Source organism: Chaetodon trifascialis, chromosome 18, assembly GCF_039877785.1.
Source record: "Chaetodon trifascialis isolate fChaTrf1 chromosome 18, fChaTrf1.hap1, whole genome shotgun sequence".
Taxonomy (NCBI): domain Eukaryota; kingdom Metazoa; phylum Chordata; class Actinopteri; order Chaetodontiformes; family Chaetodontidae; genus Chaetodon; species Chaetodon trifascialis.
Genome location: NC_092073.1, coordinates 10100519 through 10127782, shown reverse-complemented (window position 1 = coordinate 10127782; position 27264 = coordinate 10100519). Strand labels below are relative to the sequence as shown.

At 43.9% G+C, this 27264-nt stretch overlaps 1 protein-coding gene across 5 annotated transcripts in view; it reads left to right on the top strand.

The window, feature by feature from the left end:
• Positions 1–27264, top strand: part of mpp7a (MAGUK p55 scaffold protein 7a) — a 125159-nt gene that overhangs the window by 90303 nt on the left and 7592 nt on the right. Inside the window, exons 12-20 of one of the 5 annotated variants that reach the window (XM_070986153.1) lie at positions 4183–4230; positions 5374–5394; positions 5507–5521; positions 6390–6422; positions 13829–13999; positions 19658–19738; positions 23096–23189; positions 25745–25853; positions 26954–27097. In XM_070986153.1, the coding sequence (XP_070842254.1) occupies positions 4183–4230; positions 5374–5394; positions 5507–5521; positions 6390–6422; positions 13829–13999; positions 19658–19738; positions 23096–23189; positions 25745–25853; positions 26954–27097 (716 nt within the window). The remainder of the gene's footprint in view (positions 1–4182; positions 4231–5373; positions 5395–5506; positions 5522–6389; positions 6423–13828; positions 14000–19657; positions 19739–23095; positions 23190–25744; positions 25854–26953; positions 27098–27264) is intronic. The other 4 variants (XM_070986155.1, XM_070986154.1, XM_070986156.1 and 1 more) reach the window with 4 other exon arrangements.

Here is a 27264-nt window from a genome sequence, read left to right as displayed (position 1 = left end):
GAACAGTCCATTTGACTATTTGTTGCCCTCGACATGGCGCTGAGCCTTTAATGTAACATGATTCTTTCAATATGTAGCTCTGAAATAACCAACAGAGCTACGCTGACCACCTCTAAACTTAGGCTCTTTTACCTCAGATTCAAGCCCTCGGGTGAATTATGGATGTTGTCATTTCCTAGTTATGTTCAACCGCATACTGGCATACATGGTGCAGGGTGGCCAAAAATAGCCTGCTAAAAAGTTAAAGACAGACAGTGCTGTACTGTTCCCTCACTATTTCATTTTAATGGCCCAGTTCCTCTTATGAGTTATGGGATTTGTAACCCCCGCCCCCACCCCATGCTCAGAGGGCAGGTGTAAAATGTAGTTGAGTCCGCTGCGGCCCCTACCAAAGGAACATAAGTCTCTGTTTGACTGTAGCAATACTTTCTTCCTAATGTCATGCATGCTGTAAGGATTAGTTGTGTGTGCAGCAGCAGCAGTAGTAGGAAGTCTCTTGACATGGCCCCATTAGGACTAGATGAATAACTGGGGAATGATAACAGTTCACTCTGTTCTTGCAGAGACGCGCACACACACACTCATTCATTTCAGGGTGTTCATAATACAGAAAGTCAATTAGAGAAAAATGTTGCATCCACTTGGAATCTAAGTACAGTGAATAAAAGTGAGGGGTGCAAAGGAGAGTCCAAACTGAAAAGAGGGGATGCAGAAAAGATGGAGTGTTCAGAGAGTGAAGCAGCCACGGGGTCACATTCGGTAGCAGATGTGGTCCCGTGGAGTGGAGGTGGCCGGATCGAGAGAGATGGAGGGAGACAAAACTTGGATCCTGGCCCTGTACACACTGGACCGGCTGGGCCCTGAGGCCATAAACTACAACCTAATTGAAGGATACTTTGGAGACCCCGCTGTTACCAAGCAGAGGATGGAGGTGGTGATTGAGGAGGGGGTCCCTTTCTCTCTCTCTTTCTCTCTCTGTCTCTCTCTCTTTCCAGCCCGGGAGCTCCGTCGGCTGGAACAATATTGGTCTTGGCGAGGGGTTGCGGCAAGCATTGCTTAACCGTGTCCATTTACGCCCAACATTTGCTGATATAAATAATCCCTTTCCTCACTGTTGCTTTCTGCGCTTCTGTAGATGCATTCCTCAGTTATGAAACTGATGTTTAAAGTGCCATCAGTTGCCCCACTGAAGCCAATTATTATTCGGGTAAAGGGGTTAGATCAACTATTTTACATCAATAGTTGTCAACCTGGCCTACCTCTCTCCTCCCTCTCTACCCCCCAGATCCCTTCCGCCGATACCTGGCTCTCCTCCAGCTTCCCCATCTGTTCTCTCTGAGCGTACTAACGTCTCTCTGGGCTTTCTTACAGCATGTCTGTTCCTCTGTCTGACATGCAAACCTCTCCACTGTCTGATTGTTTGGTTTGGTTTGCAGTCTGCCAAACACGTGGACACACTTATTGCTCACCTTGAGGTCTTTCTGCATCTCTCTCCATACATTACAGCGCTGTCCCTCTTGCTCTTGCTCCCTCTCTCTCCTGAGCAACCATTCTGAAATGGCGCCTGAGATTGGTCTTAAGTGGCCCTGAACCTGGCCCTGTGTTCAATTTATCCATCCATTTCATTTTTCAACTTAAACGCTTACAGACACAGGAGTAGATTTAGAAGCGCAATGGGTGCAGGAGAAAAGTTCCATTTTATTCTCAAAGGTTAGCACCAGATAACCCCATGGAGACCACCCTTAAAGTTTTATAGATCAAGTTGTTATTTTTTCCCTCCACATTAAAACTCCCCCCTCCCTCGTTGTCAATATCCCAATTCTGAGTTACTCGTAGCATTTTGTTATCTATATAAAATCCGCTTTTTAATGCAGAGCAGCCCTATTCTTTCTTTCATTCATGTCCTTATCCTGACTTTGAATAATCAGCTCTATGTTTGAAGGCCAAAAGATGCACGACAAAGATCTTCATTCTGTGTCATCTGGAAAATTCCGCTGGTCTCATGTTGGTTGTTTAAAATAGAGAGAGATACAGTGAGCAAGAGGGAAAGTGACAGCGTCCAGTTTGTTGAAGGAGAAGGCCATCTGTATGCTGGCTGGCTGCGAGGGTGACATCAGCTCGTAACTCAGGGCCATTTACAGGGTGCTGACTAGGGGTCAGTCCTTTGTCTCTTCCTCTCTCGTAAGGAGATAGCTGAAAGATTTTCTAGCAGCCGTGCAGATTGGCTGTGCCAGATATAATCCATACAGCTCCAAAGCCAACTATAATCCAACAGACTATTTTATGTGACTCTAATTTATGATTTAACTGCCCTGAGTTGCCAAATTGGATCATCATTTACACTTTTGGAGTGTTGATGATGAGGCCAGCAACAAAGATGGGTTTGATGATCACTCTAGTTTCAGCAAAATCCAGCTAATTAGTGTAATAAATCAAAGACGAATGGTAAAAGTATCCTTGTTTAACTTGGACTCACCATACTTACCACATTTTTACATGCACAGTTGTCTTGTGCAATGAAGGATTCAAGGGATTTCGATTATGGTTGTCCTCTCTTTTGCTTTTACTTTCAAATAATTTAGATGATCTGACTGAACTGTTGTTTACAACCTCACTGATTGTCTGACTGAGTTTCTTTCCACATAGGAGCTGGCTTCCACATCGTCATGTTTCCAGATCTTAGCAATTACTGTCACGAATGCAATGTCATCTCAAATAATAAAAGTGACCAAAACTACAAAAATCCAACCCAAGTTAAAGTAAACTGGAATTATCCTTTAACAAACAGTACATCTACTCTGTCTCTCTTTTTGCTGTCCACCCTTTCCCTTCATTCCAGCGCTACCCTCATCTCACCCGTGCTGTCATCCTCTGTGGTGAAGCTTTGGTATGTGGGCGACATGTGATATACCCCTAAGCGTGCGTTGCTTTCCAGGGGTCGAGTTGGACATGAAGCATCTAGTAAGGCCGGTTCGCTGACTGGTGGTAGACTGGCTGACTGCACGCTGAGAATTTCTGTGAAAGTCGGCCGCCGCAGTCAGGGCGGCCATGGCTCCCTGTGCTCAGTAAATGATAGGCTTGGCTGCCACCATCACTGCAGGCCTGGCCGTCCACATATACTCACAATGGACTATGACTTCAGCTCATTCTCACCACTCTCAAAATGTTCCTAAGGGCAGGCGGGTGAAATGCACTCTCAGAAAAGGCAAAGGACACGGTTTTGCTTCCACTGTTTAAGCATTCTCAGATAGACCATGCCTTGTCGATTTACATTCTGCAGTGTTATCGCATGGTGTTTCATTTGAGCAGGAATGCTGGTGCGCAAGGCTATGAGGCCATTAGGCAATGCAAACCATTCCTGTGGCAGATAGGCACCAGATGAAAGCCTTCCAGAGCATAATAAGGGCAACACTTTGAAGGATTTTAGATATCTTTATCATTCTCATATTGTCCTCGTTTCCTCTTTCAAGTTTCTCCCTGTCTTCCCTTCTACAATTACCTCTCATCCTACTCAAAATGTCGTTTAGGAGCTGGTTCAACTTAAAATGTCACATTACGACGGGAGGAGGGCAACATCAGTAGGAACATTGCCGTGAAGACTAACATGTGAAACAAGATGTCAGATAAAGGCAAGACACATTTGGCTCCACACTTCAAAACAGTCACCGCTCTTAGGCCTGATGTTTCCAGCACGAAACAACCTCTTCAGTGATCGGTCCTGACTGCTGTTTTGGCTAGTCATTAACTCCGGCTGTGACGCAACATCTCCCTGAGCTGCGGTGCGCTCTGGGAAATGAACATGGTGCTGTAAGGCGAGCCCCGCACTGTGGTAGATGGTGTTATGTATGTTTTGATTTAACCTTGTTTGGCCAAAATGGGAACAGGGGAAGGGGAGGAAGCGTCTGTAAGTGCCTCCAAATGTTCATGGCATCTTAAACCAAACACGCACAGACTGGCTACCATTTTGAAACCATCATCTTATAGCTGTTTGGATGGCACCCTTAAACATCTGGAGTCATTTCCAAAGCTACCTTACTGTTTAACACACCCCTGTTTAAAAATGCTTGGTAAGAATGGTTCCTTTAATATTTTGGTCTGAACCCCAGAGCAGTTTCAGATTGTTTAACCATTTGCAGGCTTTTGAATCTAAATCTGTTTCTAAATCTGTTTCTTTCTGTGAAGTCACAGTGAATGCACCACAGACTTGTGCCACAGACTGTGTCTCACTAGGTAACAACAGAATCCAATGTCGTCTGTGAAAGTAGAAACAGTACAAATGTTCTTTAGCACAATGTGAAAGTTGATTTTGATAGTTAAATAGAATAGTTTGCTAACAAAAAGTCTGATCACAAGGTCCATTCACTAGTTTTTTTTTCTGAGCTTTCAGCTGCATCTCGTGGTCTTCATCAGTGGACTTCACTCAGGTTGACATCACATAACCTGGATAGAACTTTGGTTTATGTTACGGTCTCCATCTGGAGTTCCATTCTTTGTTCATGTGATAGCAACTGAGCCATCACCACAAAAACTAAGCATATTCACCCACAGATGAAGACGCTGAGCCCGTCCGAAACTCCATACTGTGCTCTACAAACTCAATATGTGTCCTAGCATGCATCTTTTCAGCGTGGAAGTGAGGTGCACGCCACTTTCCGAGACCTTGGTGACACTTGACCGTGGTAACCCGCACCAACCAACCTCACCTCTCCTGGCATTTGCAATAATCTCTTATCTAGCTGTAATCATAAAAATAATGCTAATCATATCAATACATCCTTGATATGCATGCATTAGTTAAAGCATAATTGAAGTTATGCCAGAGCTGGAGCTGCCTTGGCACCGTACGACATTGTTGTCGTCGTCAGTGCTGCATTGCTTTGTGGGATATTTGTGCCGGCGTAGTGTCTGGTGTTTGCACACTGACACACCTCACATACTGCTTAGTTCATACAGTGGTTTCTGACTTACAAAAAAAATCTCTCATATTTTGGCATATGCAATTGTATGGATTTTCGGACAGGCCCCTTGTGTTGCAGTTAAAAGCTTCTTAAAAGCCACTAAGTGGACCATGAGTTAGGTTTGTTCCTTCCGATTAATCTAGTAATTTTAATTTTAGACACAGTAGCACTAACTGCAGAGTGAGTACTTGATGTAATTGCATAGCAATAGAGCTTAGCATTTTTCACAAACATTACATTACTTTTTCATTTTGTATAAGACATCACTCACAGTATTCTGTGCTCGTGTACTTCATACACAGACACAAACCACCTCGACTGTCGCTCGGATTAGAATTTTTTACAAATGAAACTCTGAATTCACTTTTCTTAACTCTTTTTGTCCTTTGCTTGTCTTTTGTTTTGCTTTTCTAAGATGATGTGGCTGTAGAGTTTGGTAGGTTCTCTCTTCTTATTTTCTCATCTCGTCCTTCAACTTACTTTTTCGTAATCCAAACATTCCCCTAACGGCGAGTCATTTCCATCCCTTGCTTCTACTGCACTCACAGCCGAGGAGATCGAAGGTACTACTTGTCTGACATTTCACATTGAATAGCACTTTACTGAAAGGTCACCTGCTGATATGTTTCAATACGCAGACAGTGAAACCATTTGTGATTGGTTCCCATTTCTAATTTCTGTGTGTAATGAAAGGTCTACCTCTCACCTCTGCTCTCCATCATTCTTGTTTTCATCCAGCCTGTCTTCTCATGTCAAAGCTAATCGCTCTTAAAGGCAAACATCAGACGTCACCGTCAATTTCTCCTCTAAACACTGTGGAGAGTCTGCAGGTTATTGGCTCTTGCATTGTACAAAGCCTCATATTTCACCAGATAACTTGTCATTTTCATTAAAGTGGACATCATTTGGAGAATCATTCCTTCACATGTACCCCGTCAGTAATCCTACGCCTGCCGAACTCACTCATAACACTAAATTATTCATGGACTTCCAAAACAGCATCCAAAGCAATGGCCAGGGATGTTGTGGATCGAAAACCCAAATTCAGTTTAATTATTTGAAGAATAGGATTTATCCACAGTTTTGTTGTTGTAAATTTATTGTTTTTAATAAGAGAAAAGAAGGATGTTTTTGTTGTGTTACTTAATGTTGATCATCAGCAAGAGGTCGTAGTTCACCTCTCTGCTTATTTACCACGACACCAATGGCTATCACTCTGGACAAAGTGGACATAATTAACTGAAACTCAACCAACATGAATAACACAAAAAATCTGATTTCTTTCTTGTTTACCTGTATGTATTTTCTGTATTTCTAAGGACTTGTCCTTTTCCTTTTCTAGTATGGTAAGAGGGGTGTCTGACTTTTCTCTTTGACATGATGTTGTGCCTCTCTTCTGGCTTTCTCCTTTCTTTCTTTTCTCATCACCAGAGGATGCTGACTATAGTAGCGGATTCCATCTAGGTGAGAGATGTTGTCTTCTTCTCTTCCTTTTGTCTTCCGCCCTCTTGATGTGGCAGTTTCATCGATGCAGTGACGACAGTGGCCAAAATGTGTGTTAGACTGACATGCGTCCCCTCCGTTAATGCTTCCATGATCCTTAAGCCCTTCCTTCATAGATCACACGTTGTTGTCCTGGTTATGTTACACTGAGAAATAGTTCCATGCTTTTCATAATGTGTTTGACATATTCTTTTAAAGTCCAAAGTGTTTTTGGTACGACTGATTCAACGACTCCCATGTAAAAACACAAAGAGTAGTTCTATAATGGTGCACTAGCCTACGGTGTGCTATTTCTGCTCCCTTGCTGACAGCGTGAAAGCACTGGCAGATCATGTCATGGATTTGCAGAATGTAGTAGTTATCCTGTTCTGCCTCTGCTGTGGGTCTCAATACATCTTTGGGAATGGTTCTCGATGGATTTGGGTTAAAAGGACGGCTTGTTTTCCGCGCTTTGTTCTGGAGGTCCGGGCCGAGGGCCGGTCTCGTTGATGTGGTCCCGGTCAGACTTAATGACAATTACCGTGGCCCGCTTTGGTTCTGCAGCCCTTTCCAGAGAGCTGCTTCCAATTCTCTGTCTTGTACAGAAAATGTTTCCCATCATGTTTTTATTACCACTGTCATTTTCCCGACAAATCATAAGGTATCGTCCCACTGGAGGACCACAGGCCGTACGAGCTGGCTCAGATGCAAATCTTCTGTCTGCCCATCTCCCTTTTTCTTTCGTTTTTGTCTCTTAATTTCTTTCTCTGTCTCTCTTCTCCCTGTCTCTATCCGATTCTGTCTATATTCAGATGTTAAGGTCAAGAGGTGAACTGGCCTCAGAGTTCTCCTTGCAAACTACACCATTTAGACTCCAGTTTTCACAGGATATCCAGCGCATATGTGAGTTTATAAATACTGAGTTTGAGCCATGTCTGCCAAGCTCAATCAGGGTCACTTCCCAAGGCCGAGCTATGCCAAACACCAGTCCATTTTTTCCACTCCTCTCTGTCCCCTTCAGGCTTGCCCTTACTGTCACCCTGCCTCCTCCATGAGGTCAATGACCTCAGCCTCTCCTCTTCCTCCTCGGTACCCAAACAACATCCAGCACTCTAGCTTCTCGACTCCAGCAGCCCAGAATGAGGTTTAACTGAAATGAGAGAACCTCAGGAGGAGGAGAAGAAAAAAAAAAACCTGTGAGTTATAATAACATCTTCTCTATGCGAGTACTTGCTGCATGGTTTTTCAGCCTGTTGGATGTGGTTGTATGATTTAGAGTTGGCCCTCCCTAAAAGTTTGAAATCCTAGAACTTACAGATGCTTTTGCAATGCTACTGAGGTTGCATGGGGAAATAAAGGAGGCAGTGGGAGGGGGTAGGCAGTTGTTGTCCTTAGTTTTTGGTTTGTTTTCCCTTCATGCCTCTCTCAGTGATGCAACGTCTGTAAGGTCCTTTGCCAAAAGCAATCCTCGAGTGTGAGGAGGAAAACTACATCCAATGATGCCTTCTTATCGGGCCTTTCTAGAAAGCAGTGCTTGGAGACTTTCATTTCTGTACAGAGTGTGAAAGAGTTGGTATGGACACCCAGCATACATTTTATGTCCAGAAGACACCAAAAGATTTGATTTCAGGTGACACATCAGTGTATTCAGCTGGAGTCACAACCAGAAAATCCATGTAATATGGATGCATTGGTACTGTGTAACACTAGCATGATACCAAAAAGTCACAAACTGAACATCCAGAGACAAAGACGGGTGGATGGAGGGCAAGCAAGAAACCTCCAAATCAGTTAAAGCTGAACGAACAGTGGCTGGGATATCCATCAGCCCCTCACAATCCAATTATGTCCAAGTTATGGAAAAAATGGAATAGTGTTATAAACTGAAATAAAAACACTCTGTTTCCAAAATGAGATGAGTTCATCAGGCTACAGGTTCAATAGTTGTGGACATGCAGGAGCCAGTACATTGGGATTAGTGAGTTTTTCCCCCAGTCTGGGTCCAAACAGGGAGGAAATTTACTTTATAGTATTGAAATGTTATGTATTTTAATGGATATCCAACATTTGGATACAATCAGAGCAGCTATATGCCCTGGCTTAACAGGTACGCTTCTATCAGCATTTGCAACCAACCATCCCACTTGTTTAAAGACTCGTAAAGGAGGCGTGGAATTTTTTTGACTGTGGCTTTGTTGTTGTCGAGCATCTTCTCTGTCTGAACATCAGACTGTTGAGACAAACAGGAAAGCAGGCATTTGGCCTCAGTACTTTTGGCACTCAGGGGCGCCTTTTGGCATGTTGATAGTGGATAGTTGATAGATAGGACTCCAGTGGAAGCAGAAGTAGTTGTGTGTGCATTTGTGTGTTAGGTGTTTTTTGTTTTTTTGTTTCTTTTTTGCCAACACACAAGACATCAGGCATCATTTTGAGACGAGACATTCCTGAGCCCAAAGAGCTGTGGGATAAGGCAGAGGGGAAAAACAAATAGCGTTCGACACAAATGGACCTCTTTCAGCCAAAGGTCTAGAGCCCTATTCCACCATATAAGCCTGTAACACTTGGTTTGGGTACGACTTTCCAAATGCTTAGTGCGCGGGCTGTGGAAACTACTCCCAGAATGTGTTCTCCCCAGATAAAACTCTAATGAGTTCACCACCGCCGACTGCTACACGTACATATTTCAAATGTCACACCGACAAACTTTGCCTTTTGCTTTCATTGCACGTATTAGTAGAGGAGTGGAATACACCAGTTTGCCTCAAATTTGACTGAAAGTTGCTTTATTAACGTCCCTGAAGTCCAGAGGTTGGGTTGGGTACTGTGTGTACATACCTTTGTCCAGAAATGGTTTGATACAATCAAATATATTAAGATCAGCTACTGCGCCCACTTTACTGCTGTAGCATGATCAATTACACAGCTGCCTGTAAGCAGTTGTGTGAAGGGAGCATTTGAACGCACATGCCTGGATAGACTGTTTAAAACCTAGACGTGGTCTCTGTGATGCCTAACTCCTGGCCAATCCAAAAATGGGCGAAGAGCAGCATGGGTGGAGCTGAGGCAGCAGAATGAAGCCTGAAACTCAGCGGTTAGCTGCCACTCAAGCAGACATGCCCATAGTTATGCATGACTTAAAGCCTTAATAAAATTTAAATAAGCCATTTATATAGAAATTCACCCCCTGTACAGGTGTCATGAATGGGAAAATTAGCAATAGAGACCAGAAGTGTTTGAAGTACGAGGATGTGAACACGTTTATTTCTGCTGTGAAGCTGAGAATTTTAATATGGTAGTCTATGGGGATTGACTCACTTTTGGAGCCAGTCTCAAGTGGCCACTGGAGGAACTGCAGTTTTTGGCACTTCCTCGCTGGTTTCATTTTTCAACCCTGAAGATTGCCACTCGGGATATGTCCACTTATTTGTTTTAACTTACTGGTCTTTCAACCTGATTCCTCATGGCCATCTTGAATCCTCTAGAGGCTTTTAGAGTACATTGTGGTGGCCCACAGTGACATGGCTCAACTTCTGTCTTTATACTCATGTAAGGCCTTCAGAAAGCTGGGCATGTTTTGCATGCTTCCTTGTATTATGCAAGCAAAGCAAATTGGTGATAAATCAAGCAGAGCAGTCCTTCTGTCTGCTCCAGGCTTTTGTATTTTTGTCAGCGCTCCTCTTCCTTTTATTCACTGCTGGGGTAATAATGGCTGACAGTGTGGAAAGCATCCTCCACCTCCCTAGCTGCCTACCATGAGCCTTCTTCATCCCTTTCAACCAAGCCAGTAATGAGGACGCATAATGAGTTCGAGAGAGCCGGTAATGCTTCCCACATTTGGTGCCCACGAACAGGACTAAGTGTTACAGCGTTAAACCGCAGCGTGCGGCATCGAGCCGAGAGCGTAATACTCACTTAATCCCGGCTGCCATGCCTGGTTAATTCCATAGATGTCATCTCCATTAGTCCAGGGGAGAGGGGGCCCCTGCTGGGCGAGCCAGGGTGGCACTGAAGCTGTCAGCACGGTCTCCTGTAGTTAGGCCACGGGCCCGAGACGGCGGCCCTCACTGCTCCGGGATCTCGCAACAGGTGGTTTCACTATGAGCCTTTTCCTCTTAGCTTCACCGCACTTTTTCTCTCTCCCCCTCTGCCGAAAATGAAGTTTGATTGGATGGAAAATGGCAGTCATTTTTTCTTCTTCTCCGCGTTGTCATCTCGCTGATCGCCTACGCGTGATGTCTGGAAGACCTGATGCTTGTATTGTTCTCAGGCTTCTCTTCTTTCAGACACCCGTTGGCAAATGCATGATTTGAGGCTTTTCGAGTCATCTGTTATTTTTTCTGAACATTTGTCTTAGTGCACTGTGCTTCTTTTTTTTTCGTTTCCAGTTGTAGCCATTTCTTTTACAGGTGCAGCCATGTCGCTATTGACAGGATGTTGGTGTCCGAGTGGGCAGTTTGTAGTCACAGTTTGCAGAGTCCTCCGGGCGCTTTCCTTACGCACATGCTGAATTTCCTACGTGGCTGTTAGATATTATCATACTGGAAAATGGGCTTGCACGACCGCTGGCGACTTCCAAGCAATTGTGTGTGTATGTCTGTGTGTGTGCGTAGTCACAGCTTGTGTTTACACTGTGTTAAATATGCTCATCTTTTTTCTCTCCACTTTTTAATGTTTCTGTTTTGTTGAAAGGGCTTCGAATCAAAGTGTGTGTGTCTGTGTGTGTGCGTGTGTGAGTGAGAGAGAGTGAAAGACGGTGTGTGCGCTTACACGCAAGTGTTCAGTTGCAGTTTTGGCAATTACCCAGTCACAGCCTGGTGCACACCATTAAGAGGTGCGTGTGTGTGGGGGACTTAAGCAAGGAAACTTTAACTCCATACCCCGAGACACACAACACTCTTTTGCAGAAAAACATACGAGGACACTGCCACTACTCAGCTCTCGTTCCAGGGAAATTCAAAACAGAACTATTGTCAACAAATTTGATTTGACCTGTCAAACCAGCGAAAGAGCTGTTGGATCTCGGTGCCACACATATCATACATTCCTTTTCGACTAGCGAGCTTTATGCTTCGATCATCCTGTGACAAACATGTTGGTGTTCCAACATACTCGAGGCTTTTCATGACAAACAGGCAGGCTTTCTTCATTTGAACTTGAATTGAATCATTCCTTAATTCTGGATCAAATTAATTTCAATCCCCTCTGTCTAATTCGCTCTCCATCAGCACTGAAGAGATGGTTGTTGGGGGAGGGTTTGGTGAGGAGTGGGGTGCTGCTCATTGCTGCACAAGGCTTCAATTTATTTACCCTCAGACAACGCTAGTGGGGAGGGCGGGAGGATTCTGAATGGAGCTGTCTAGAAAGGTGAGTGATCTACAGGGCCACTAGATTTCTAAGGGTTGAGAGATGGTTCTGTATATGAACTGTAGACTGTAACACTGTGCACCTGCCTATCTGTGGAAAGTAGCAGAGAGTGCCCTTGACCTGAGCCAATGAGATGGCAGCTTGTCATACTCTAAGACAGATAGATTTAATGACTTTCATTGTATTACTTAAAGCCTAATTACCAGAGTGGGTTTTTGGCTTTGAACGTTCAGATAATTGACTGCCCGCTTTCAGTAGGATATCATTAACTTTATACTTTTAATGTTTATTGTAATGATGTCAACCTTTGTGGATATTGGTTACAGAAAGTCAGATGAGCGGTGTGTGTTTTCCACTGTGTGGCAGAGGCTAATTCTCCTTGGGTAGGGATACAGGGGGTGAGGGTGCTGAATGAGTAGTTTAACCACAGAAGAAATGGCACAGACAACCTAAGCCGCAGCTTGCCCACAGTGGAACAAAGTCTGCCCTAAATGTTCAATGTAACACTATATTCAGTCCTTGGGCACGTGCGTACACTCAGACATATACACAAGCGCATGCAAAAACATTATTATTCTGCTCCAATGACTTACAGTGTGTTTCATTTGTAACTCAGCATAGGTCCGCAGCTCCATCCCTTATTAAGGGACTGTTTGGAAAAGAACAAGCTGAGAGGAATGCAGACTCTTTCTCTATGCTGCATGTCTGCACAGCCCCACAGTGGTTTGAAAATGTTGTGGAAAGTATTAAGGGGGCGGGTATCAGGAGCTGTTTCAACTCCTGATTCTTCTCTTTGTCCAAAATTTTCATGCTGCCTTAATCTTACCCAGGCGTCTTGCATCATATCTTTGAGTTCATTAACTACTGATTAAAAAGTGAAATAATGAAAGAGAAGGCTGAAAACAACTCATGACTGTCATCAGAAATGGGATATTAGACATCTTGGGTTCTGGAGATTTACCTCTTTTTAGGTTCAATCAGCACCTGTCGTAAATATGAAACCGTAGTCCTCAAATTAGGGGTAAATGTCTCCTTTTGATATTGTCGGATCAAGGCCAGCGTACTCTTGGATCAGTATGTCAAGAAGCCTTTGTGATGGCAGTCTGAGGACACGCCGCACACAATAAACAAATCAGAGATGATGGCTGTTGCACAGTGACCCATACACACACACACACACACACACACACACACACACACACACACACACACACACACACACACACACACACACACACACACACACATACACACACACACACACACACACACACACACACACACACACACACACACAGGGAAGCCTTTCCTTTGCGGCCAGCCAGAGAAAACTAAATGACACACACACATCTCACCACTATCTAAAATTGCAACATGAATGAATTGTAAATCATAGCCTGACAGTTATGTGAACAACCATTAACCAGCTAGCAGTAAGTTCACATCCTGTAGCAGGCAGCTACATGAGAAGGACCTCTCGTTTCTTCCATTCACACAGTGAACTCTGAGCTGGTCTTTAGAGACCACAAGATTTAAAACAAATATACAAAAACAGGGATGAGTCAGTCCTATCTCGATTTAGGAGGAAGTGTTGTTAAAGAGAAAACATCCAGTGATGTTTTTTTTTTGTTTTTTTTTCACAAACGAAGAAGAAAATTAAAATCCACCATGGCACCAGGGGAAAATGTGAATTAAGTGTTTGAGTGTGATATCCAGGGAAACTGTTTGGCTGAGTGTTACGCTGTTCTTCTTTCACCTACAGCACAGATAGCTGTCATAAAACTGAGCTGCACAATACAGTATGAGGTATTGGACATCGAGCTGCGGAGGTGTTTGCCAAGACGCTGAAACAACCATAAATCCAACTGCACAGCTGCTGCTTTATGTGTGCATACAGTTGTGTCGGAATTTCGCCCTCATAGACACGTATGCTGACAAAAACGTTCTTTTTTTGGTACATTGTAGATTGATGCGTATCTTTCTGCCTCCTTTGTCTTCCTCTGTCGTTTCATCCTGACCTCCAGCTGGGTTCAGGAGAAGCTTCCGTCTGAGCAGGAGGGACAAGAAGACCAACAAGTCCATGTACGAATGTAAGAAGAGTGAACTGTACGACATGGCTGACGTGCCCACGTATGAGGAGGTCACCCCGTACTGCAGGCAGAGCGGAGCTAAACACAGGCTGGTGGTCATAGTAGGTGAGTAGAGAGTCCAAAAACATCATCAGAAAATGCTCTGTTTAGCAAGCTCTGGTCGCCTCCAGCTTTGTCTTTCAGCTGGGGGGCTCTATTGCTGTTAAACTTGGCACCACAGATTTTAATAAATATCCTCACCTCCCAGCACGGTGACACGTACAGATCGCAGAAATGACTCAGAGTTGTGCAGCTCCAGGAGCCCCAGGTGGCCTGGCCTTTCCCTCCCACGACCCCCAACCCAGAAATGAGCTTCCCAATGCAGGGACTCAGCCGCAGTCATCCTGGGCCTCCTTAATTTAGACTTTTAGCACTCGGTGGAATCGACAGAGCAGACCTCATATTAATCAGTCACATTTAGTGCTTTCATTTACGGCACCTCACTCTCAATGTCCTTTCAATTTCTTGAGCCGATGGAATTGTTAACACTTGCCTGGAGGAGCGGGTGTTACAAAGCCCTCCAAAGAGCTTAATAACGTGCCAAGGTCTTGAAATGAATTTAGCGGTTTCTCATTCTGTGTTTGTGGTTGGAAGACGAGCGTTGCCAGTGAATGGTGGAACAATATGCTAAGCCAGGTGCAACAGTAAAGACTTAAATCTTTCTCGGGACCAACTGTACCATCAGTGAGTTCAAGGCTTTTCCACGTTTTCCTTTTTAGGTTTGTGTTACTTGTAACAAAAATGACAAGAATGTCCCAGACGCAGATGGAACAAAACATTCCCCAATTTTTGAGTGCGATCCTTTCCAATCTATTTCCATTCACCAAGGGAAGAGATGCACTCAAGGAATGAGGACTCAAGCGTCCGTTCCAGTCCACTCAATCTTTTCTTCTCTGATGTTCCAACAGCAGTTTTTCGACATTTGGGAGGTTAATCTAGCGAACACCAACGAACGAACACCACTAGCAACAAGGTCTCAAGGTCTTTTTTTCCTCATGTGTGCTCTCTGCAGAGGTGTGCTCCTAGTCTGATTGACCAGGCCTTGGTTCACTCAAATGAAAAACACAGAGCATGGACTTCATCAGATGTGCTGCTCATTAGCGAGCCCATTTTCCTGCCAGCATGTCACAGCCTTACACAGAGGATGCTCAACCTCTCCCACCTGTCATGCAAATGTAAATATTTTCAATTAACTTCCATAATTTGGAGGACAACCTATGGATAATTTCACACATAACGAAGCAGAGGGCCAAGGAAAGATCTGCTTTATGTTTCTCTGCCCCCCCCCCCTTCCTCTCCCTGGAGTCTCTTGATTTTTCTTATTAGAAATCCTTTCTCTGTAACTGCTCTTGTCTTTTTCTCTTCAGGGGTGCGATACTTTATTCCTAAATATAAGGACATGTGTTCGGCGCTTGAGAAAATCCCTTTCCGCAAACAGTATCTGCCCTTCAGTTAATCTATAAAAGCTGCAAAAATTTCACGCAACTTCCCCAGCTTCAGACCTGTCCTCAGACAGAGGTAGACAAACTGTCACTGGCAGATTTTATCAGCTGTAGCAAGCCAGATAATGACATTAACATTAGATCCATGAGTTGCTTGAAAAGGCTTTATGCGGTGATATACATGATATCACGCTAAATGACTGAAGCTAAAGCTGCATGTCCCAGGAAAAAGTCAGGATTTCCTTTTCTAACATAATCTGTAACCCCACATAATGACATAGTTAGCTAATGAGATGCTGCTTGGCAATGAAAGTGACTCGTTTACTACTGTAGATAGAAGGCTACTTAGCCAGACATGCTAATGACTGCATCTTTTGTTAGAGCCATTAAACACACTGTTAAATCCATTTCTCACACTTCTGCATTTGGGTTTTGGTTTTGAAGAGTTAAAGTTCTTTCTATAGCCCATTGACAGCCTTTAACATGTGGCGAGATCTTTGCAGGAAAGCCTAAAAGCGTTTCTTCATTAATGTGGATGCACAGATCCACAGTACCCACTAAGGAATGACCTGCTTCCAACCTCTTGCACTTGAATGGAGCACAGAGTCTGAGATCAATTTCAGACCCAAAACAAGATGCTTATCTGGGTTTTTATACATTTTCAATCAGACAGCCAATGAAAATATGTTTTTACATACTGCAGGCAGAGTTTGACTAAACCACTGATGGTTTTGAAAGAAATCTGATTATTTAACCTGACAAAATAGTGCGCCGATTCCCACATTTCCTTGTAACTCGACACGCTGAACTTACAGTAAGATTTTGATGAACTGAAAGTTTTTAGTTTGGGGTTTAGCCCGAACATACTTCAGATGCACTGATGCCTAAGCGAATGTTTATGTGGTATCCAAATATATAACATAGGAGCTCTATTTGAAGACTTCCCTCCTGGTGAAAATGTAGTAGCAGTGCATTGCAAATGATGTGTGTTCACCACATTGCACCACTGTCATCCTTTAAATGTGGTAGCAGCAAAGCCAGCACTGTGTGTAGTGCTGTAATGTACCCTGCCCTGGATATGAGGCAGGCTGGGAGGTTTGAGGCTGGGTCGAGGCTCTGGGGCCAAGAGCGGGGCCTCGTCGGGCCTGGCCTCAGCCTCTCGGTACAAACTGCATGCGATGTGCTCCATGCTTGGCCTGGAAGTTATTAAGCTCGCAATATTAAAAGCAACTTCTCTAATGAGCGCGGTAATGAAGTCTGACACTTTTACTGGCACAGCAATCTGCAAGGCCAGAAGTACCGCAAGAGGGCCAGCGAGAGAGGCAAGTGGAGGGAGAGAAAAACACACAAACACAATGTAAATACTGCAGCTTAGTCCAGAAAATCTGGAAGAGTTATGCCTTTTTTTATGGTGGCGTTCAGATTTATAATGTTGCTGTTGTATTGGGGCATTGTTTGAAACAAACAATGCACAAAGAAGTGGCGTGTTTAAGGTCAGACGATGGAACAGGACCACAGGGCATTGCTTCTGCTTATAAAAGACCTGGTGGTGGGCTTGTTGGGCCCTCTTGGCAGGCGGTGGTACAGCTGGAATAAGCTTTAATCGCCGTCTGAGGTATTCTGATGAAGGCCTGCTGCCATGCATCATTGATATCACAAGTGGCAAGCAAGGGAGCGATGTACAAGGTGAAAATGGTTTTACGAGCGTGCAGAAGTGAGGCCGTTAGTCATACCAAGGCGAGCACAAATGTCTCTGTCGGCCCCCTGTGACCGGGCCCTGATATCCACACTCAGACTCAAGCAAACACGCTTGTGTGGAGGTTTGTGGCCTGCCGGGAGGACTGTCTGCACCACTGTGATAGGGCTCATAAAAGAGCCTCTATTACCACGCTCTGCCACCTTCAGCACCTACAACAACATTGGTCCGCAGCCTTGTTCAAACAGCGTCGCTGCATTCCTCCCGTGCTCCCGAAACAAATTCAAAATGAACTCCATTTCCTCGTCTTAATAAATCACCCAAGCGCTCAACCCCCAGGTTCTCTAACTTTTTTTTTTTCCTCGCTGAAAAACTCCCTCTCCCCAGCTAAGATTGATCGCTGTCTTCGGTTGGCCATGTGCTTGTTTATGCGAGACGGTAACCACAGAATGCCTTGCACCGTCCATCCAAAGAGGGCCGGGGTATTTTTTCTCTATTTTCTTTTTTTCTCCCTCTCTCTCTTGAATTCACAGTAGAGTGTGCGAGTGTTCTGAGGAAACAGCTTTTATCACTTACAGCAGTCGCACAATAGGACCCAAACCATGTGTTGCTGGGTGCAGAAGTAAGGGGAAAGCATGGGGTGTGAATTTGTCTGTGTGTGAAGGCTGCCAGCGCTCACAGATTACGCTTAAAAGAGCTTTGTTGTCCACACCTATTTATCAGGTTGTGGATCATTCCAAAAGCTTCCTGCTTCACACCTGATGAAATGTAGAGGAACAGCACAGATAGCACGAGAGGAAACAGGAGCACTCTGTCTTTTCGAAATACAGAGCTTGTTTTTTTCAGCATTTTTTTCTCTCCCTCTCTCTCCTTCTCCCTCCCTTTCCACCTAATCCGCATCACTGAGTGAACTCATTGTCCGTTTGTTTTAGAGGAGCTGCCTGCTAAACACATTTGCCTGGAGAAACGAATTTCCAATAGGGTTTGATGCGATTGTAGTGCCTGCCCAGAACGTCAGGCATGCGAGGAATCTCGAGCCCAGATCAAGCGCTTTCTCTCGCTGTCCACACACTGCAGAGCTGTGGTAAAACACTGAAACGCGGAGCCATGCACTTGTAACTCCAAACTAATTTCTTGTCCAGTTCGTTGAAGACATTGATGCCAGTCGCTTCAAATTAGGATGATGTAGCACCCTGGTAACAAGCACCAAAATACTGTGGCTTTCAGAGACAGAGGGGAAAAAGAGACAGAGGGAAAACTGTAAAAGAGAGAACATTTGGATATTGATTCAGTGACTTCCACCAAACCAAAACCAGTGTAAACAAGGTTCTTAGATGTTAAAATCCATCAATATGTCTGCATCTACAGGTATTGAATGCACGTTCGCATGAAATTCAGACTTACACACTGCATGTTAATGATATCTATTCAAAACAGTTTCCAAAGCTGCTCCTTAATATCAAAATACAATTCATTTTCTTTTTTGACCTTTGACGTTTACCATCACAATGTGTTGGAGAGTTGGCTAATAAATGCAGGAGGGATGCCACAGATGAATTAATAGTCAATACTCCTGCCTCCTCCTCTCCAGCTCATTACCTCAGTTTCCACACTCGGGGCGTGATGGAAAATCCAGCTGACTTGTGACAATACAGGAAACTGCTTCCTTACCTCAACTGTGTACCTATAGTGAAGGTTGAACGTTCTGCCAAATTACAGTGAGAAAGGAACTGGTTAAAACTAACTGTGAGTGTAGAATTCCTGTAACTTCATCATAATAAATCAATTCCCTTTGCTGGGAAGGCTTGCACTGGGTTGATTGTGTTTTAATAGAATATGAAATTAAATTCACGCTCTGGTAAATTGATTTCATATTACGTAACAGAAACTCCGAAAGAGTTCCCCGTCCTCAGAGAAAGAGCTCTGACACTGATCTAGAAGATAAAACTTTATTGATCCCACAAGGAGAATTGACATTACAGCCACACAGAGACACACCGGTGGTAAGAAAACAGATAAAGAACGATTTGGAAAAATGATAAAGAGATTTAAACTCACTTCTGACTGAAGCATAGATATGAAAAATAGTATATAAAAGTACAACATACAAAATAATATATTGACTTGTATGGTGGTATAAGTAATACAGTATAATGCAGTGTAAAATAAAATAATGTTAGATGAGTAACTACCTCTTATATTCCAGTTTTCCACAGTAATAATACTGGCAATATAAAATCCTGATGATGTCACAGAGGGTCTAATATAAGATGCTATCAGGATGCATTATGGGAAGGGTAGGATCCGGTGTTTGTAGAGCTCGACCCATACTCGGGACTAAAAATCACAATATTTCAGCCTCTGCTGCTTCAATTTTGAGTCTATTTTTGTGTCTCTTGATTTAATATTTTGATAATTCTTTATGTTAATGTTGACAGTGCATGATAAGATATGAGTTTGCTATATTCTGTGTGAATATAGTTTCATAAAAACATCATTTGTAAAGTCTGCTTTTGGATATATATCATGTTCTTCTCTCTTCTTCTTTGATTGCATTGTCTTGATGGATTGTTTGTGTTTGTGCAGGACCCACAGGTGTTGGCTTGAACGAGCTCAAGAGGAAGCTGTTGATCTCAGACCCCCAACACTTCAGTGTGACCATCCCACGTAAGTTCACCCCACTCATCCCACTGAGGGTAGGTCAAGCCCTGTGTGTCTGTGGTCAGATCCAGCATGAGATGAGCAGCTTCCAGTAGATTCCAGTTGTCTTCCAATCTTTCCTCTCTGCGCATTTTTTTCTGTCTTATCTGTGTGTAGCTGTTTGTCTTATGTGTGAATGTGTGTTTTAAACATTGTGTCCATAAGCCTTTTACCAGACTGTGGTTTTAGATCAGCTTATAAAACAGTCAGGTAGAAAACTGCAACAGCACAGACAGTAATTCTGTCCAATCTACAGTAAAGAGACATTTTGAATACAATTTCTACTTCAAGTAATGTGGACAAACTAAAAAATATATTACATTTTCAATGAATTGCATTTAGAAAATACTTTTTAGAGACATATTAAGATTTTATTTTTTGACATTTGTGCTTTTATTTTGATAGCAAGTAGAGATACATACAGGAAACAGCAGGGAGACAGGTATGACATCCCAAGCCAGAACTGAACCAGGGACGTTTGCATGTGTCTTAAACCAGGTCACCAGGACGCCCAAGCAAAGTCTTTTGTCAGCAGAGTTTATTTCTCTATTCCGCAAGTGGACTTTGGCTTGTTCTCTGGTTGAAACAAACATGTCTTAGTAAGGGAGCTCTCAGTGTAACTGATGTAACCTCAGGACAGCGTACTGTAAACATCAAGATGTTCACAGATAAAATAAGCAAACAAGAAGTCGAGGCTGCTGTTCTCTGGAGGAAGGACCCTCCTCACACATCAAATAACTGACACTACAGCTGCGTGTTCATGAGGACAAGTCGCCTCCCTGAATCCATTTGTGCCCAAGAAGCCTCATGTACATCTTTCCACCGCGCCGCGGGGAAATGTAAGCGTTGGAGATGCCAGATTAAATTCAGACTACGCAGCGCCCCGGTGCACCCTGTGAGCCTTTAGCAACAAGTCAAAATAATCACTTTAAGTGAAGGATGTTTAGCTTTGTTGTTTCAGTTTAGTTTTCATAGTGTTTGAGTGCTTGTGCTGTTGTGCTGAGTAATGAAGGTCCAGTCTGGCGCACACACACACACACACACACACACACACACACACACACACACACACACACACACACACACACACACACATGGAGCTGTCTGGCACTGAGTAACACCCAGGGCAGCTCTCAGGCAGCATGGCCGGTTCTCTCAAGGCCCAGGCGTTTGTTTCTCCTCCTGTGTAATTGTCAGCTTTTCACAGTCTGCCTGACAAGCTCCAAATGATGGAGGAAACTGCGTTTTTCGACCTCTTGAAGACATGCCATTCCACTGCTTCACAAGTTGGCACCGAGCTACCCACTCTCCTGTCTTTCTCACTTTATTTCTCGCTTTCTTTCTCTCTTTTCGCCTCTTCCTCCTCCCCTTTCTCTCCTTTTAAGGACTCAATCACAGCGTCCCATAATTCTGAACAGCATCCAGCTTTGCTGCAGAGGCCTGCTTCTCCAGGCCTTGCAAGCTTTCTTTTTTAGTTTTTTGCACTTCTGATGTCCCAAAGCCAGCATGTTGGGACAAAGAAATCATTTTGATTTATCCATTTGAGCAGTGCAGTGGCATTAGTAATTGCGTCGTTACCATCTGGGGCTTGGAGGGAAACTGCGACATGAGTTTGAGGAAATATGAGGTTCGCCGATATTAATTGCTCTGTTTGTTACGTGCTGTGTGGCTTAATGGATGCGTCCCAGTTGAAGTCTGACACTTGAAATGTCCCTGGTATTAAAATCCCATCGGTGGGGCCTTTTCTTCCACAATTGCATGATAATTGTTCTCAAATGTGACCTGTGATGCTGTGTTTAATAGAGCCCAGACAGCCTGATTCTGACCCATATAGAAGACGTATGGCACAAGCCCTGGCTCTCATTGAGAGGAAAAAGACTCGGAAAGTATCTCGTCTCACTCTTTTTTAATCTTTGATTGCTGCCAATGGACACATGGATGTGTTTAACACTTGCTGTTGTTTCGGATTAAGCCCGAAAGCGTTACCCCTTTTTGTTAATTTGAAAACCGGAGCTTTGGAGACCACCAGCTTGTGGTCCCGGTTAAATTTGGGGGTTTTTTTCTTTCTCCCTCTCCCTCTCTCTCTCTCTCTCCCTCTCTCTCTCTCTCTCTCTCTCTCTCTCTCTCTCCCTCTCTCCCTCCCTCTGCTCGTCCCTGTAAAATGTAAACCAGCCGTCTAAGAAACACAAGCAGCATTGCAAGAAGCCATTAGAGTCGGGGGTTAACTTTTTGATTCCAATCCAAGTTTACTGATATTTTCCACGATTTGGGATTGAACGGATGCACATTCTTTTGTTGCACTGTAATTATTTTCGGCGCACAAAACAGACAAAATAACGCATGGTGGATGGTGTCGGTCTAACTACCGGGGGCCTGCTTGGCACTGCGTCTTACACGTTTCTGAATGGGAGGTATAAGTATATGTTATCTTATGACAAGGCTGTTTTGGCCTCCTCCTCATGTTTTTCCAACTGTTGTCTGAGGCCGATGACAGATATTTATTGATCTTCCTCAGTGTCTTCTCCACCACAGTTGGATTTATGGCTGTCTTTCCTTCTCGAGCGAGTGACACGTTGTATAAATCACACCATTGGTTTTCCATGAACCCTGTAGATCAGTCTGGACCATATAAAGGAAAGGCACGGGTCCACTACCAGGGCACAGCCTCAACACATGCTGATGAAAAGAACAACTCAGAGGAGAGTAAAGCAGAACTTGGCAGTTTTGGTTGCAGGTGATAAAAGTTTAATAGTTTGTTTTGGAGCTGGTCGAAGTGTCTGACGGGTGTACGACTCTCCCCTCTGACCTTTGAAGCGCTCCTGAAACGAGCTGCGGTGTGAGTCGACCTCTCGACCCTTACAAATCCTCCGCCGCTGTCTGCTCACGTTCCCTCCACGTGCCACCCCCACCGCCCATTTTATAGCAAGGCTTTATGGTTTATAGCCAAGTAAATGTAGAGACTTGATGTTAATGAGCGCTCCCAAACTCAATTACCTTACAGCGGCTAACAGTGGCGGCTAACGCTCCGGCTTCTGTTTCTACAGGCACTGCAGCCACATTACAAGAGACAAATTTAATAAGACACAGTAAACCTCTGCTGAATGTCAGTTAAGTGTCTGAGTTTAGTGCTGCAGCACTACAGGTTGTGTATTTTATAGTGCTATTACACAATAATATATACAAGGGTTGGCATGGCCCAGGGTGCTGTGTTTCAGACTTCCAGTGATGTTAATAAGGGGCTCAGTTCAGATGCTTTCAGCCCCAACAGTGAGTCAGACAGTCTGGGTTTGAGGTAATCACTGCCTCTCTTCTCCTCTGTCTCAGACACCAGTCGGGCCAAGAGGAGCCAGGAGAGCGACGGCGTGGAGTACCACTTCATCTCCAAACACCTCTTTGAGACGGACATCCACAACAACAAGTAGGCACAACTGTGTTTGGTATAAGTGAAGAAGAAAACTAATGATTGACCCTTCAGATTCTAACTTCATACTGCAGACATGGACTACAGATATTCATGAAGTCATTATTTACAAGTTTAAACATGTTTTGAGCAAAACATTCCCCGTGGTTGATCTCCCATTCCACAAATATATCCTTTTTACTAATTGTCTCTTATTGAGTCCTCTCACTTCACACACACACGGAAAATTGTGCAATTAGATCATTTCACCCTGTTTCCAGAACAAATCAACTGGTTTCATGAGTTTGTAAACTAAACAATCGTTGGTTGAATTGTAACAGGTTGAAATAATCATACTAAATACTGGACTATAATCCTGTTTGCTGTGATGGAGCAAATACCCAGGAATAGTCAGACTTCATTCCCAAAATATTAGGACTTTTTTCTTGTAGAATTACAACTTTTATTCCCATAATATTACATTTTCTTAAAATATTTTGACTTTAATCTCAAGTTTTTTTTCCTGAGCAGTGGCCCTAATACGAAATTAATCTAATTTCAGTCAGTGAAATAGTTTTTGACTTGTTGATTAATTGTTAAGTTATCAGTGCTGTAATATATAACATTGACAGCCAGAACCAGAAGCCATTTTTCCTTCATGAATTGCATGAATACAGTCTATATGTATGCTATTTCAAAGTGTAATGAAAACACATGTGTTCAGGATATGTGAGGTTTGAGAGTCCTCACCCTCATGGAAACAACAGAATCTCTCTATCTGTGCTCTGGATCACTAAGAGGCAGGGCAGCAGTGAAAGCAGCAGTCTGACTGGTCCAGCACTTGCTGCCACTGTTCAAACACAGCCTCCCCGCTGTCCTCTGTGTGTCTCTGTAACTGACTGTGAGCTGGTGTTGACAGGGCCAGGCCCTGTGTTGGTAACGGAACTCCAGACAGTGGCCCCAAGGTCTCCAGTCTCTGCTTCCTCCTTTCTTTAGGCACTCTTTCTGAATTCAGCCACACCACGGCCCGCCTTGACATTTGTGGCCAACAAATTGAAATGCAAGTTGTAATAGTCATAAGAATGATTGATGGCTTTCTGCTGGTCTCACACAAGCTGGAAGGGGGGGAGAAAGATATACTGTAGGGTGCACATGCAAAACATTTACGCACACAAACACACACACACACACACACACACACACACACACACACACACACACACACACACACACACACACACACACACACACACACACACACTAGTTACAACATAGAGGGGAATCTGTGGTGATGAGTGCATATAGAGTGTCAGAGCATACAGAGAAGAAGGGAAAGGGGGGCTGTGTATTTAGGTCATGTTGCGGTGTAGGTCATGGCATGCGATGTTTTTCAGGGAGTTGGAGGGGTGAGCGACAGAGCTGTGATGTGGAGTGGATGCGTGGGACATTCCACGCTGAAATTACAAGGCAGCAAAGTAGACGAGGAGTGAGATGAACTTGTTTGCGTTATGCCTCATTGCGTGCAGCAAAAACAATGCGCTCTGTGCAGAAATAAAAGGTCTCTGAATTGGGGCCACAACAACGTGTGTTTAGCTTGAACAACTTTCCCAAGGGAAGCCCCGTTCTACAGTATGTCAAAATGGCAACAATCCATCCTCTCAGTATAGCTGAACCTCTGCTGGCAGGCCTCCCTATAATCTATATACCTTCTCCTCTGACGACAAACAGTGCAGCATGCTGCAAGGTGTGAGTTTTTAGGCACAGGCTACTGTAAGCTCTTAAATGAATTTCCCCATAACCGAATGAGGTTTGTTCAAGACTGAAGTCTCCCTTCTTTTAAAAAATGCTGAGTAAAACTTTCTTACATGGGCAATTACCATAAAACTTTCTTTTTACATGGCATCAGTCACACTGAGGCAGTCATTCTGTCCGACACTCGTCATGAGCAGACTGCAAGCATACCACGCAGTCCTATTAGCTTCAAATTCTTTCCACGTCGTTACTCTCCTCGCTGCCTTTTTTCCTTCTTGTTTTCAGCTAAAAATACACTGGTGGCTTTTTATTTCATGACAGCTGATTGGTGTGAAAGGGGGGAGATTATCTGGTGGAAAAGTGTTTGTTTGCTCGCGCCCTTGCAGTTGCTTGCTGGGCTTAAACCCTTGTGGATTAAAGGAAGGAAGGTTTTGGCATGCAGGGGTTTTGTGGTCTTTCTGGAACAAACAGGTGTTACTGATTGAACGGGTAGCGTAGGAGATTATATAAAAACACACTCAGCCAAAACGTCTGGTTTTTAAGTTCTGCTCGAGAACGCTATCTTCAGATCTGTCAGTGGTTGAAAGAGTAATCCTCCTGTCTCTGTGGATTTGTCGGGTTTTTATATATCATTATTTCTAAGATGAATCTTAGAAGCGTGCTGACGCAGTTCACCAGATTAGGACAAGATTCTAATGTTTCTCCCATGGGACATTAGTGTTGCATTTGATCCTAATCCCTGCAGTAAAATCATCACAAAAGGTGCTCAACAATCTCCTCATCTCTTCTCACGTCCAGTCTCTTTCCACCTCACCTCTCAGGTTCATCGAGTATGGAGAGTACAAAGGGAATTACTATGGGACAAGTCTAGACTCGATCCGCTCCGTCCTCTCCAAGAACAAAGTGTGCTTATTGGATGTCCAGCCTCATGTGAGTGACACAAAACCATCCTCTCAAAATCTGACCATCCCTCTCCTCCCTCTTCCCTCTACCTATCTCAGGAGCAGATCTCTGTGTTCCCTGGCTTTCCTGTGGTCTTTGCTGCTTACTGGGTTACCAAAGTGGGTATTAAAGGGGGCATTTTGAGGGAGTAATTACCACTAATTTCCTCTATTTGAAGATTTCCTCTTTAGCTTATTTGTCTTGGTGGTGTCGATCAGACCCTACACCAATGGCCGGTTTGTCACTGAACCTCATCCCTCAACACGTTTCCCATTAATGCAGAGCCAGTATTCTCCAGCCTCTGTCCTACCAGCGCCTCTCTCTTTTCTTAGTGACACACAGGCAAATACAACATTATGTAGATTAAACTGGCATGTTCTCAAACCACCCCAGCCTGAACAGCAGTGAGTTAGCCCAAGAGTGTGTACATTTAGGTATAAACTCTTTTGTTTTTGGCATACATTTTTGGTGGTCTCTGAGCCCATTCTCCAACATGACTCATGGATCAGATCTATGGCAGTGTCAAAGCATGCGACTGCTCCCATGCTGACTTGGTGAGCAGCTGATGAGAGATGCGATGAATGTTTCCCACTGGTTCTTCTCCTTTCCCTTCCTGTGAGGTTTTTATCCATCGTCCTGTCAGTTGTGGGTTTGGACCCACTGCTCATTAGCACAGTGAGAAGCCCTGGCCATGGTGGCAGAACTCGCCTTAAGGCTGACGCCACCACTAACCAACTCTGACCTCTCTTCTACCTCTTGAGAATCAGAGCGGTGGTGTTGTTTCATGCAGTTGCCATCACAGAAATGTATACTTCACTATCTTCAAAAAGAACCACATGCACTAGATAACCAGAGGCCTGTTTTTTGTTTCACACACCCATACCTTGAACCAGTGTAACCCCCACACACACACACACACACAAAATAGCATTGCACAACCTCACAGAGCTGCTAACATGACTGTGGACTCTTAGTCTCATTTCTTGATTCCTTCCCTTAAACATGACATATGCAACACTCACAGGAGTCCCAGCTTAAATAGCATTGCCTCACGCTTCCTTTGCTTGTTGTCCTTTTCCTCTGTTCAGACGATAAAGCACCTGCGGACGGCGGAATTTAAACCCTTCGTAGTGTTTGTGAAACCTCCTACAATTGAGAGATTGAGGGAGACCAGACAGAACGCCAAAATCATATCAGGCAAGGATGACAAGGGATCTGCCAAGCCATTCACGGTAAGAGAACGTAAAGAGAACATTTATTTGTCCCACTGAATCAGACTTTGATTAACATATGCTGTTTACAGTTATTCAGACAGCTTGAAGTGCCAGATGGGTCAGGTTTGCCTTGATTTCGACAATCACAGGAAATCAATTTGATATACTTTTCAGTGAGTCGCTAA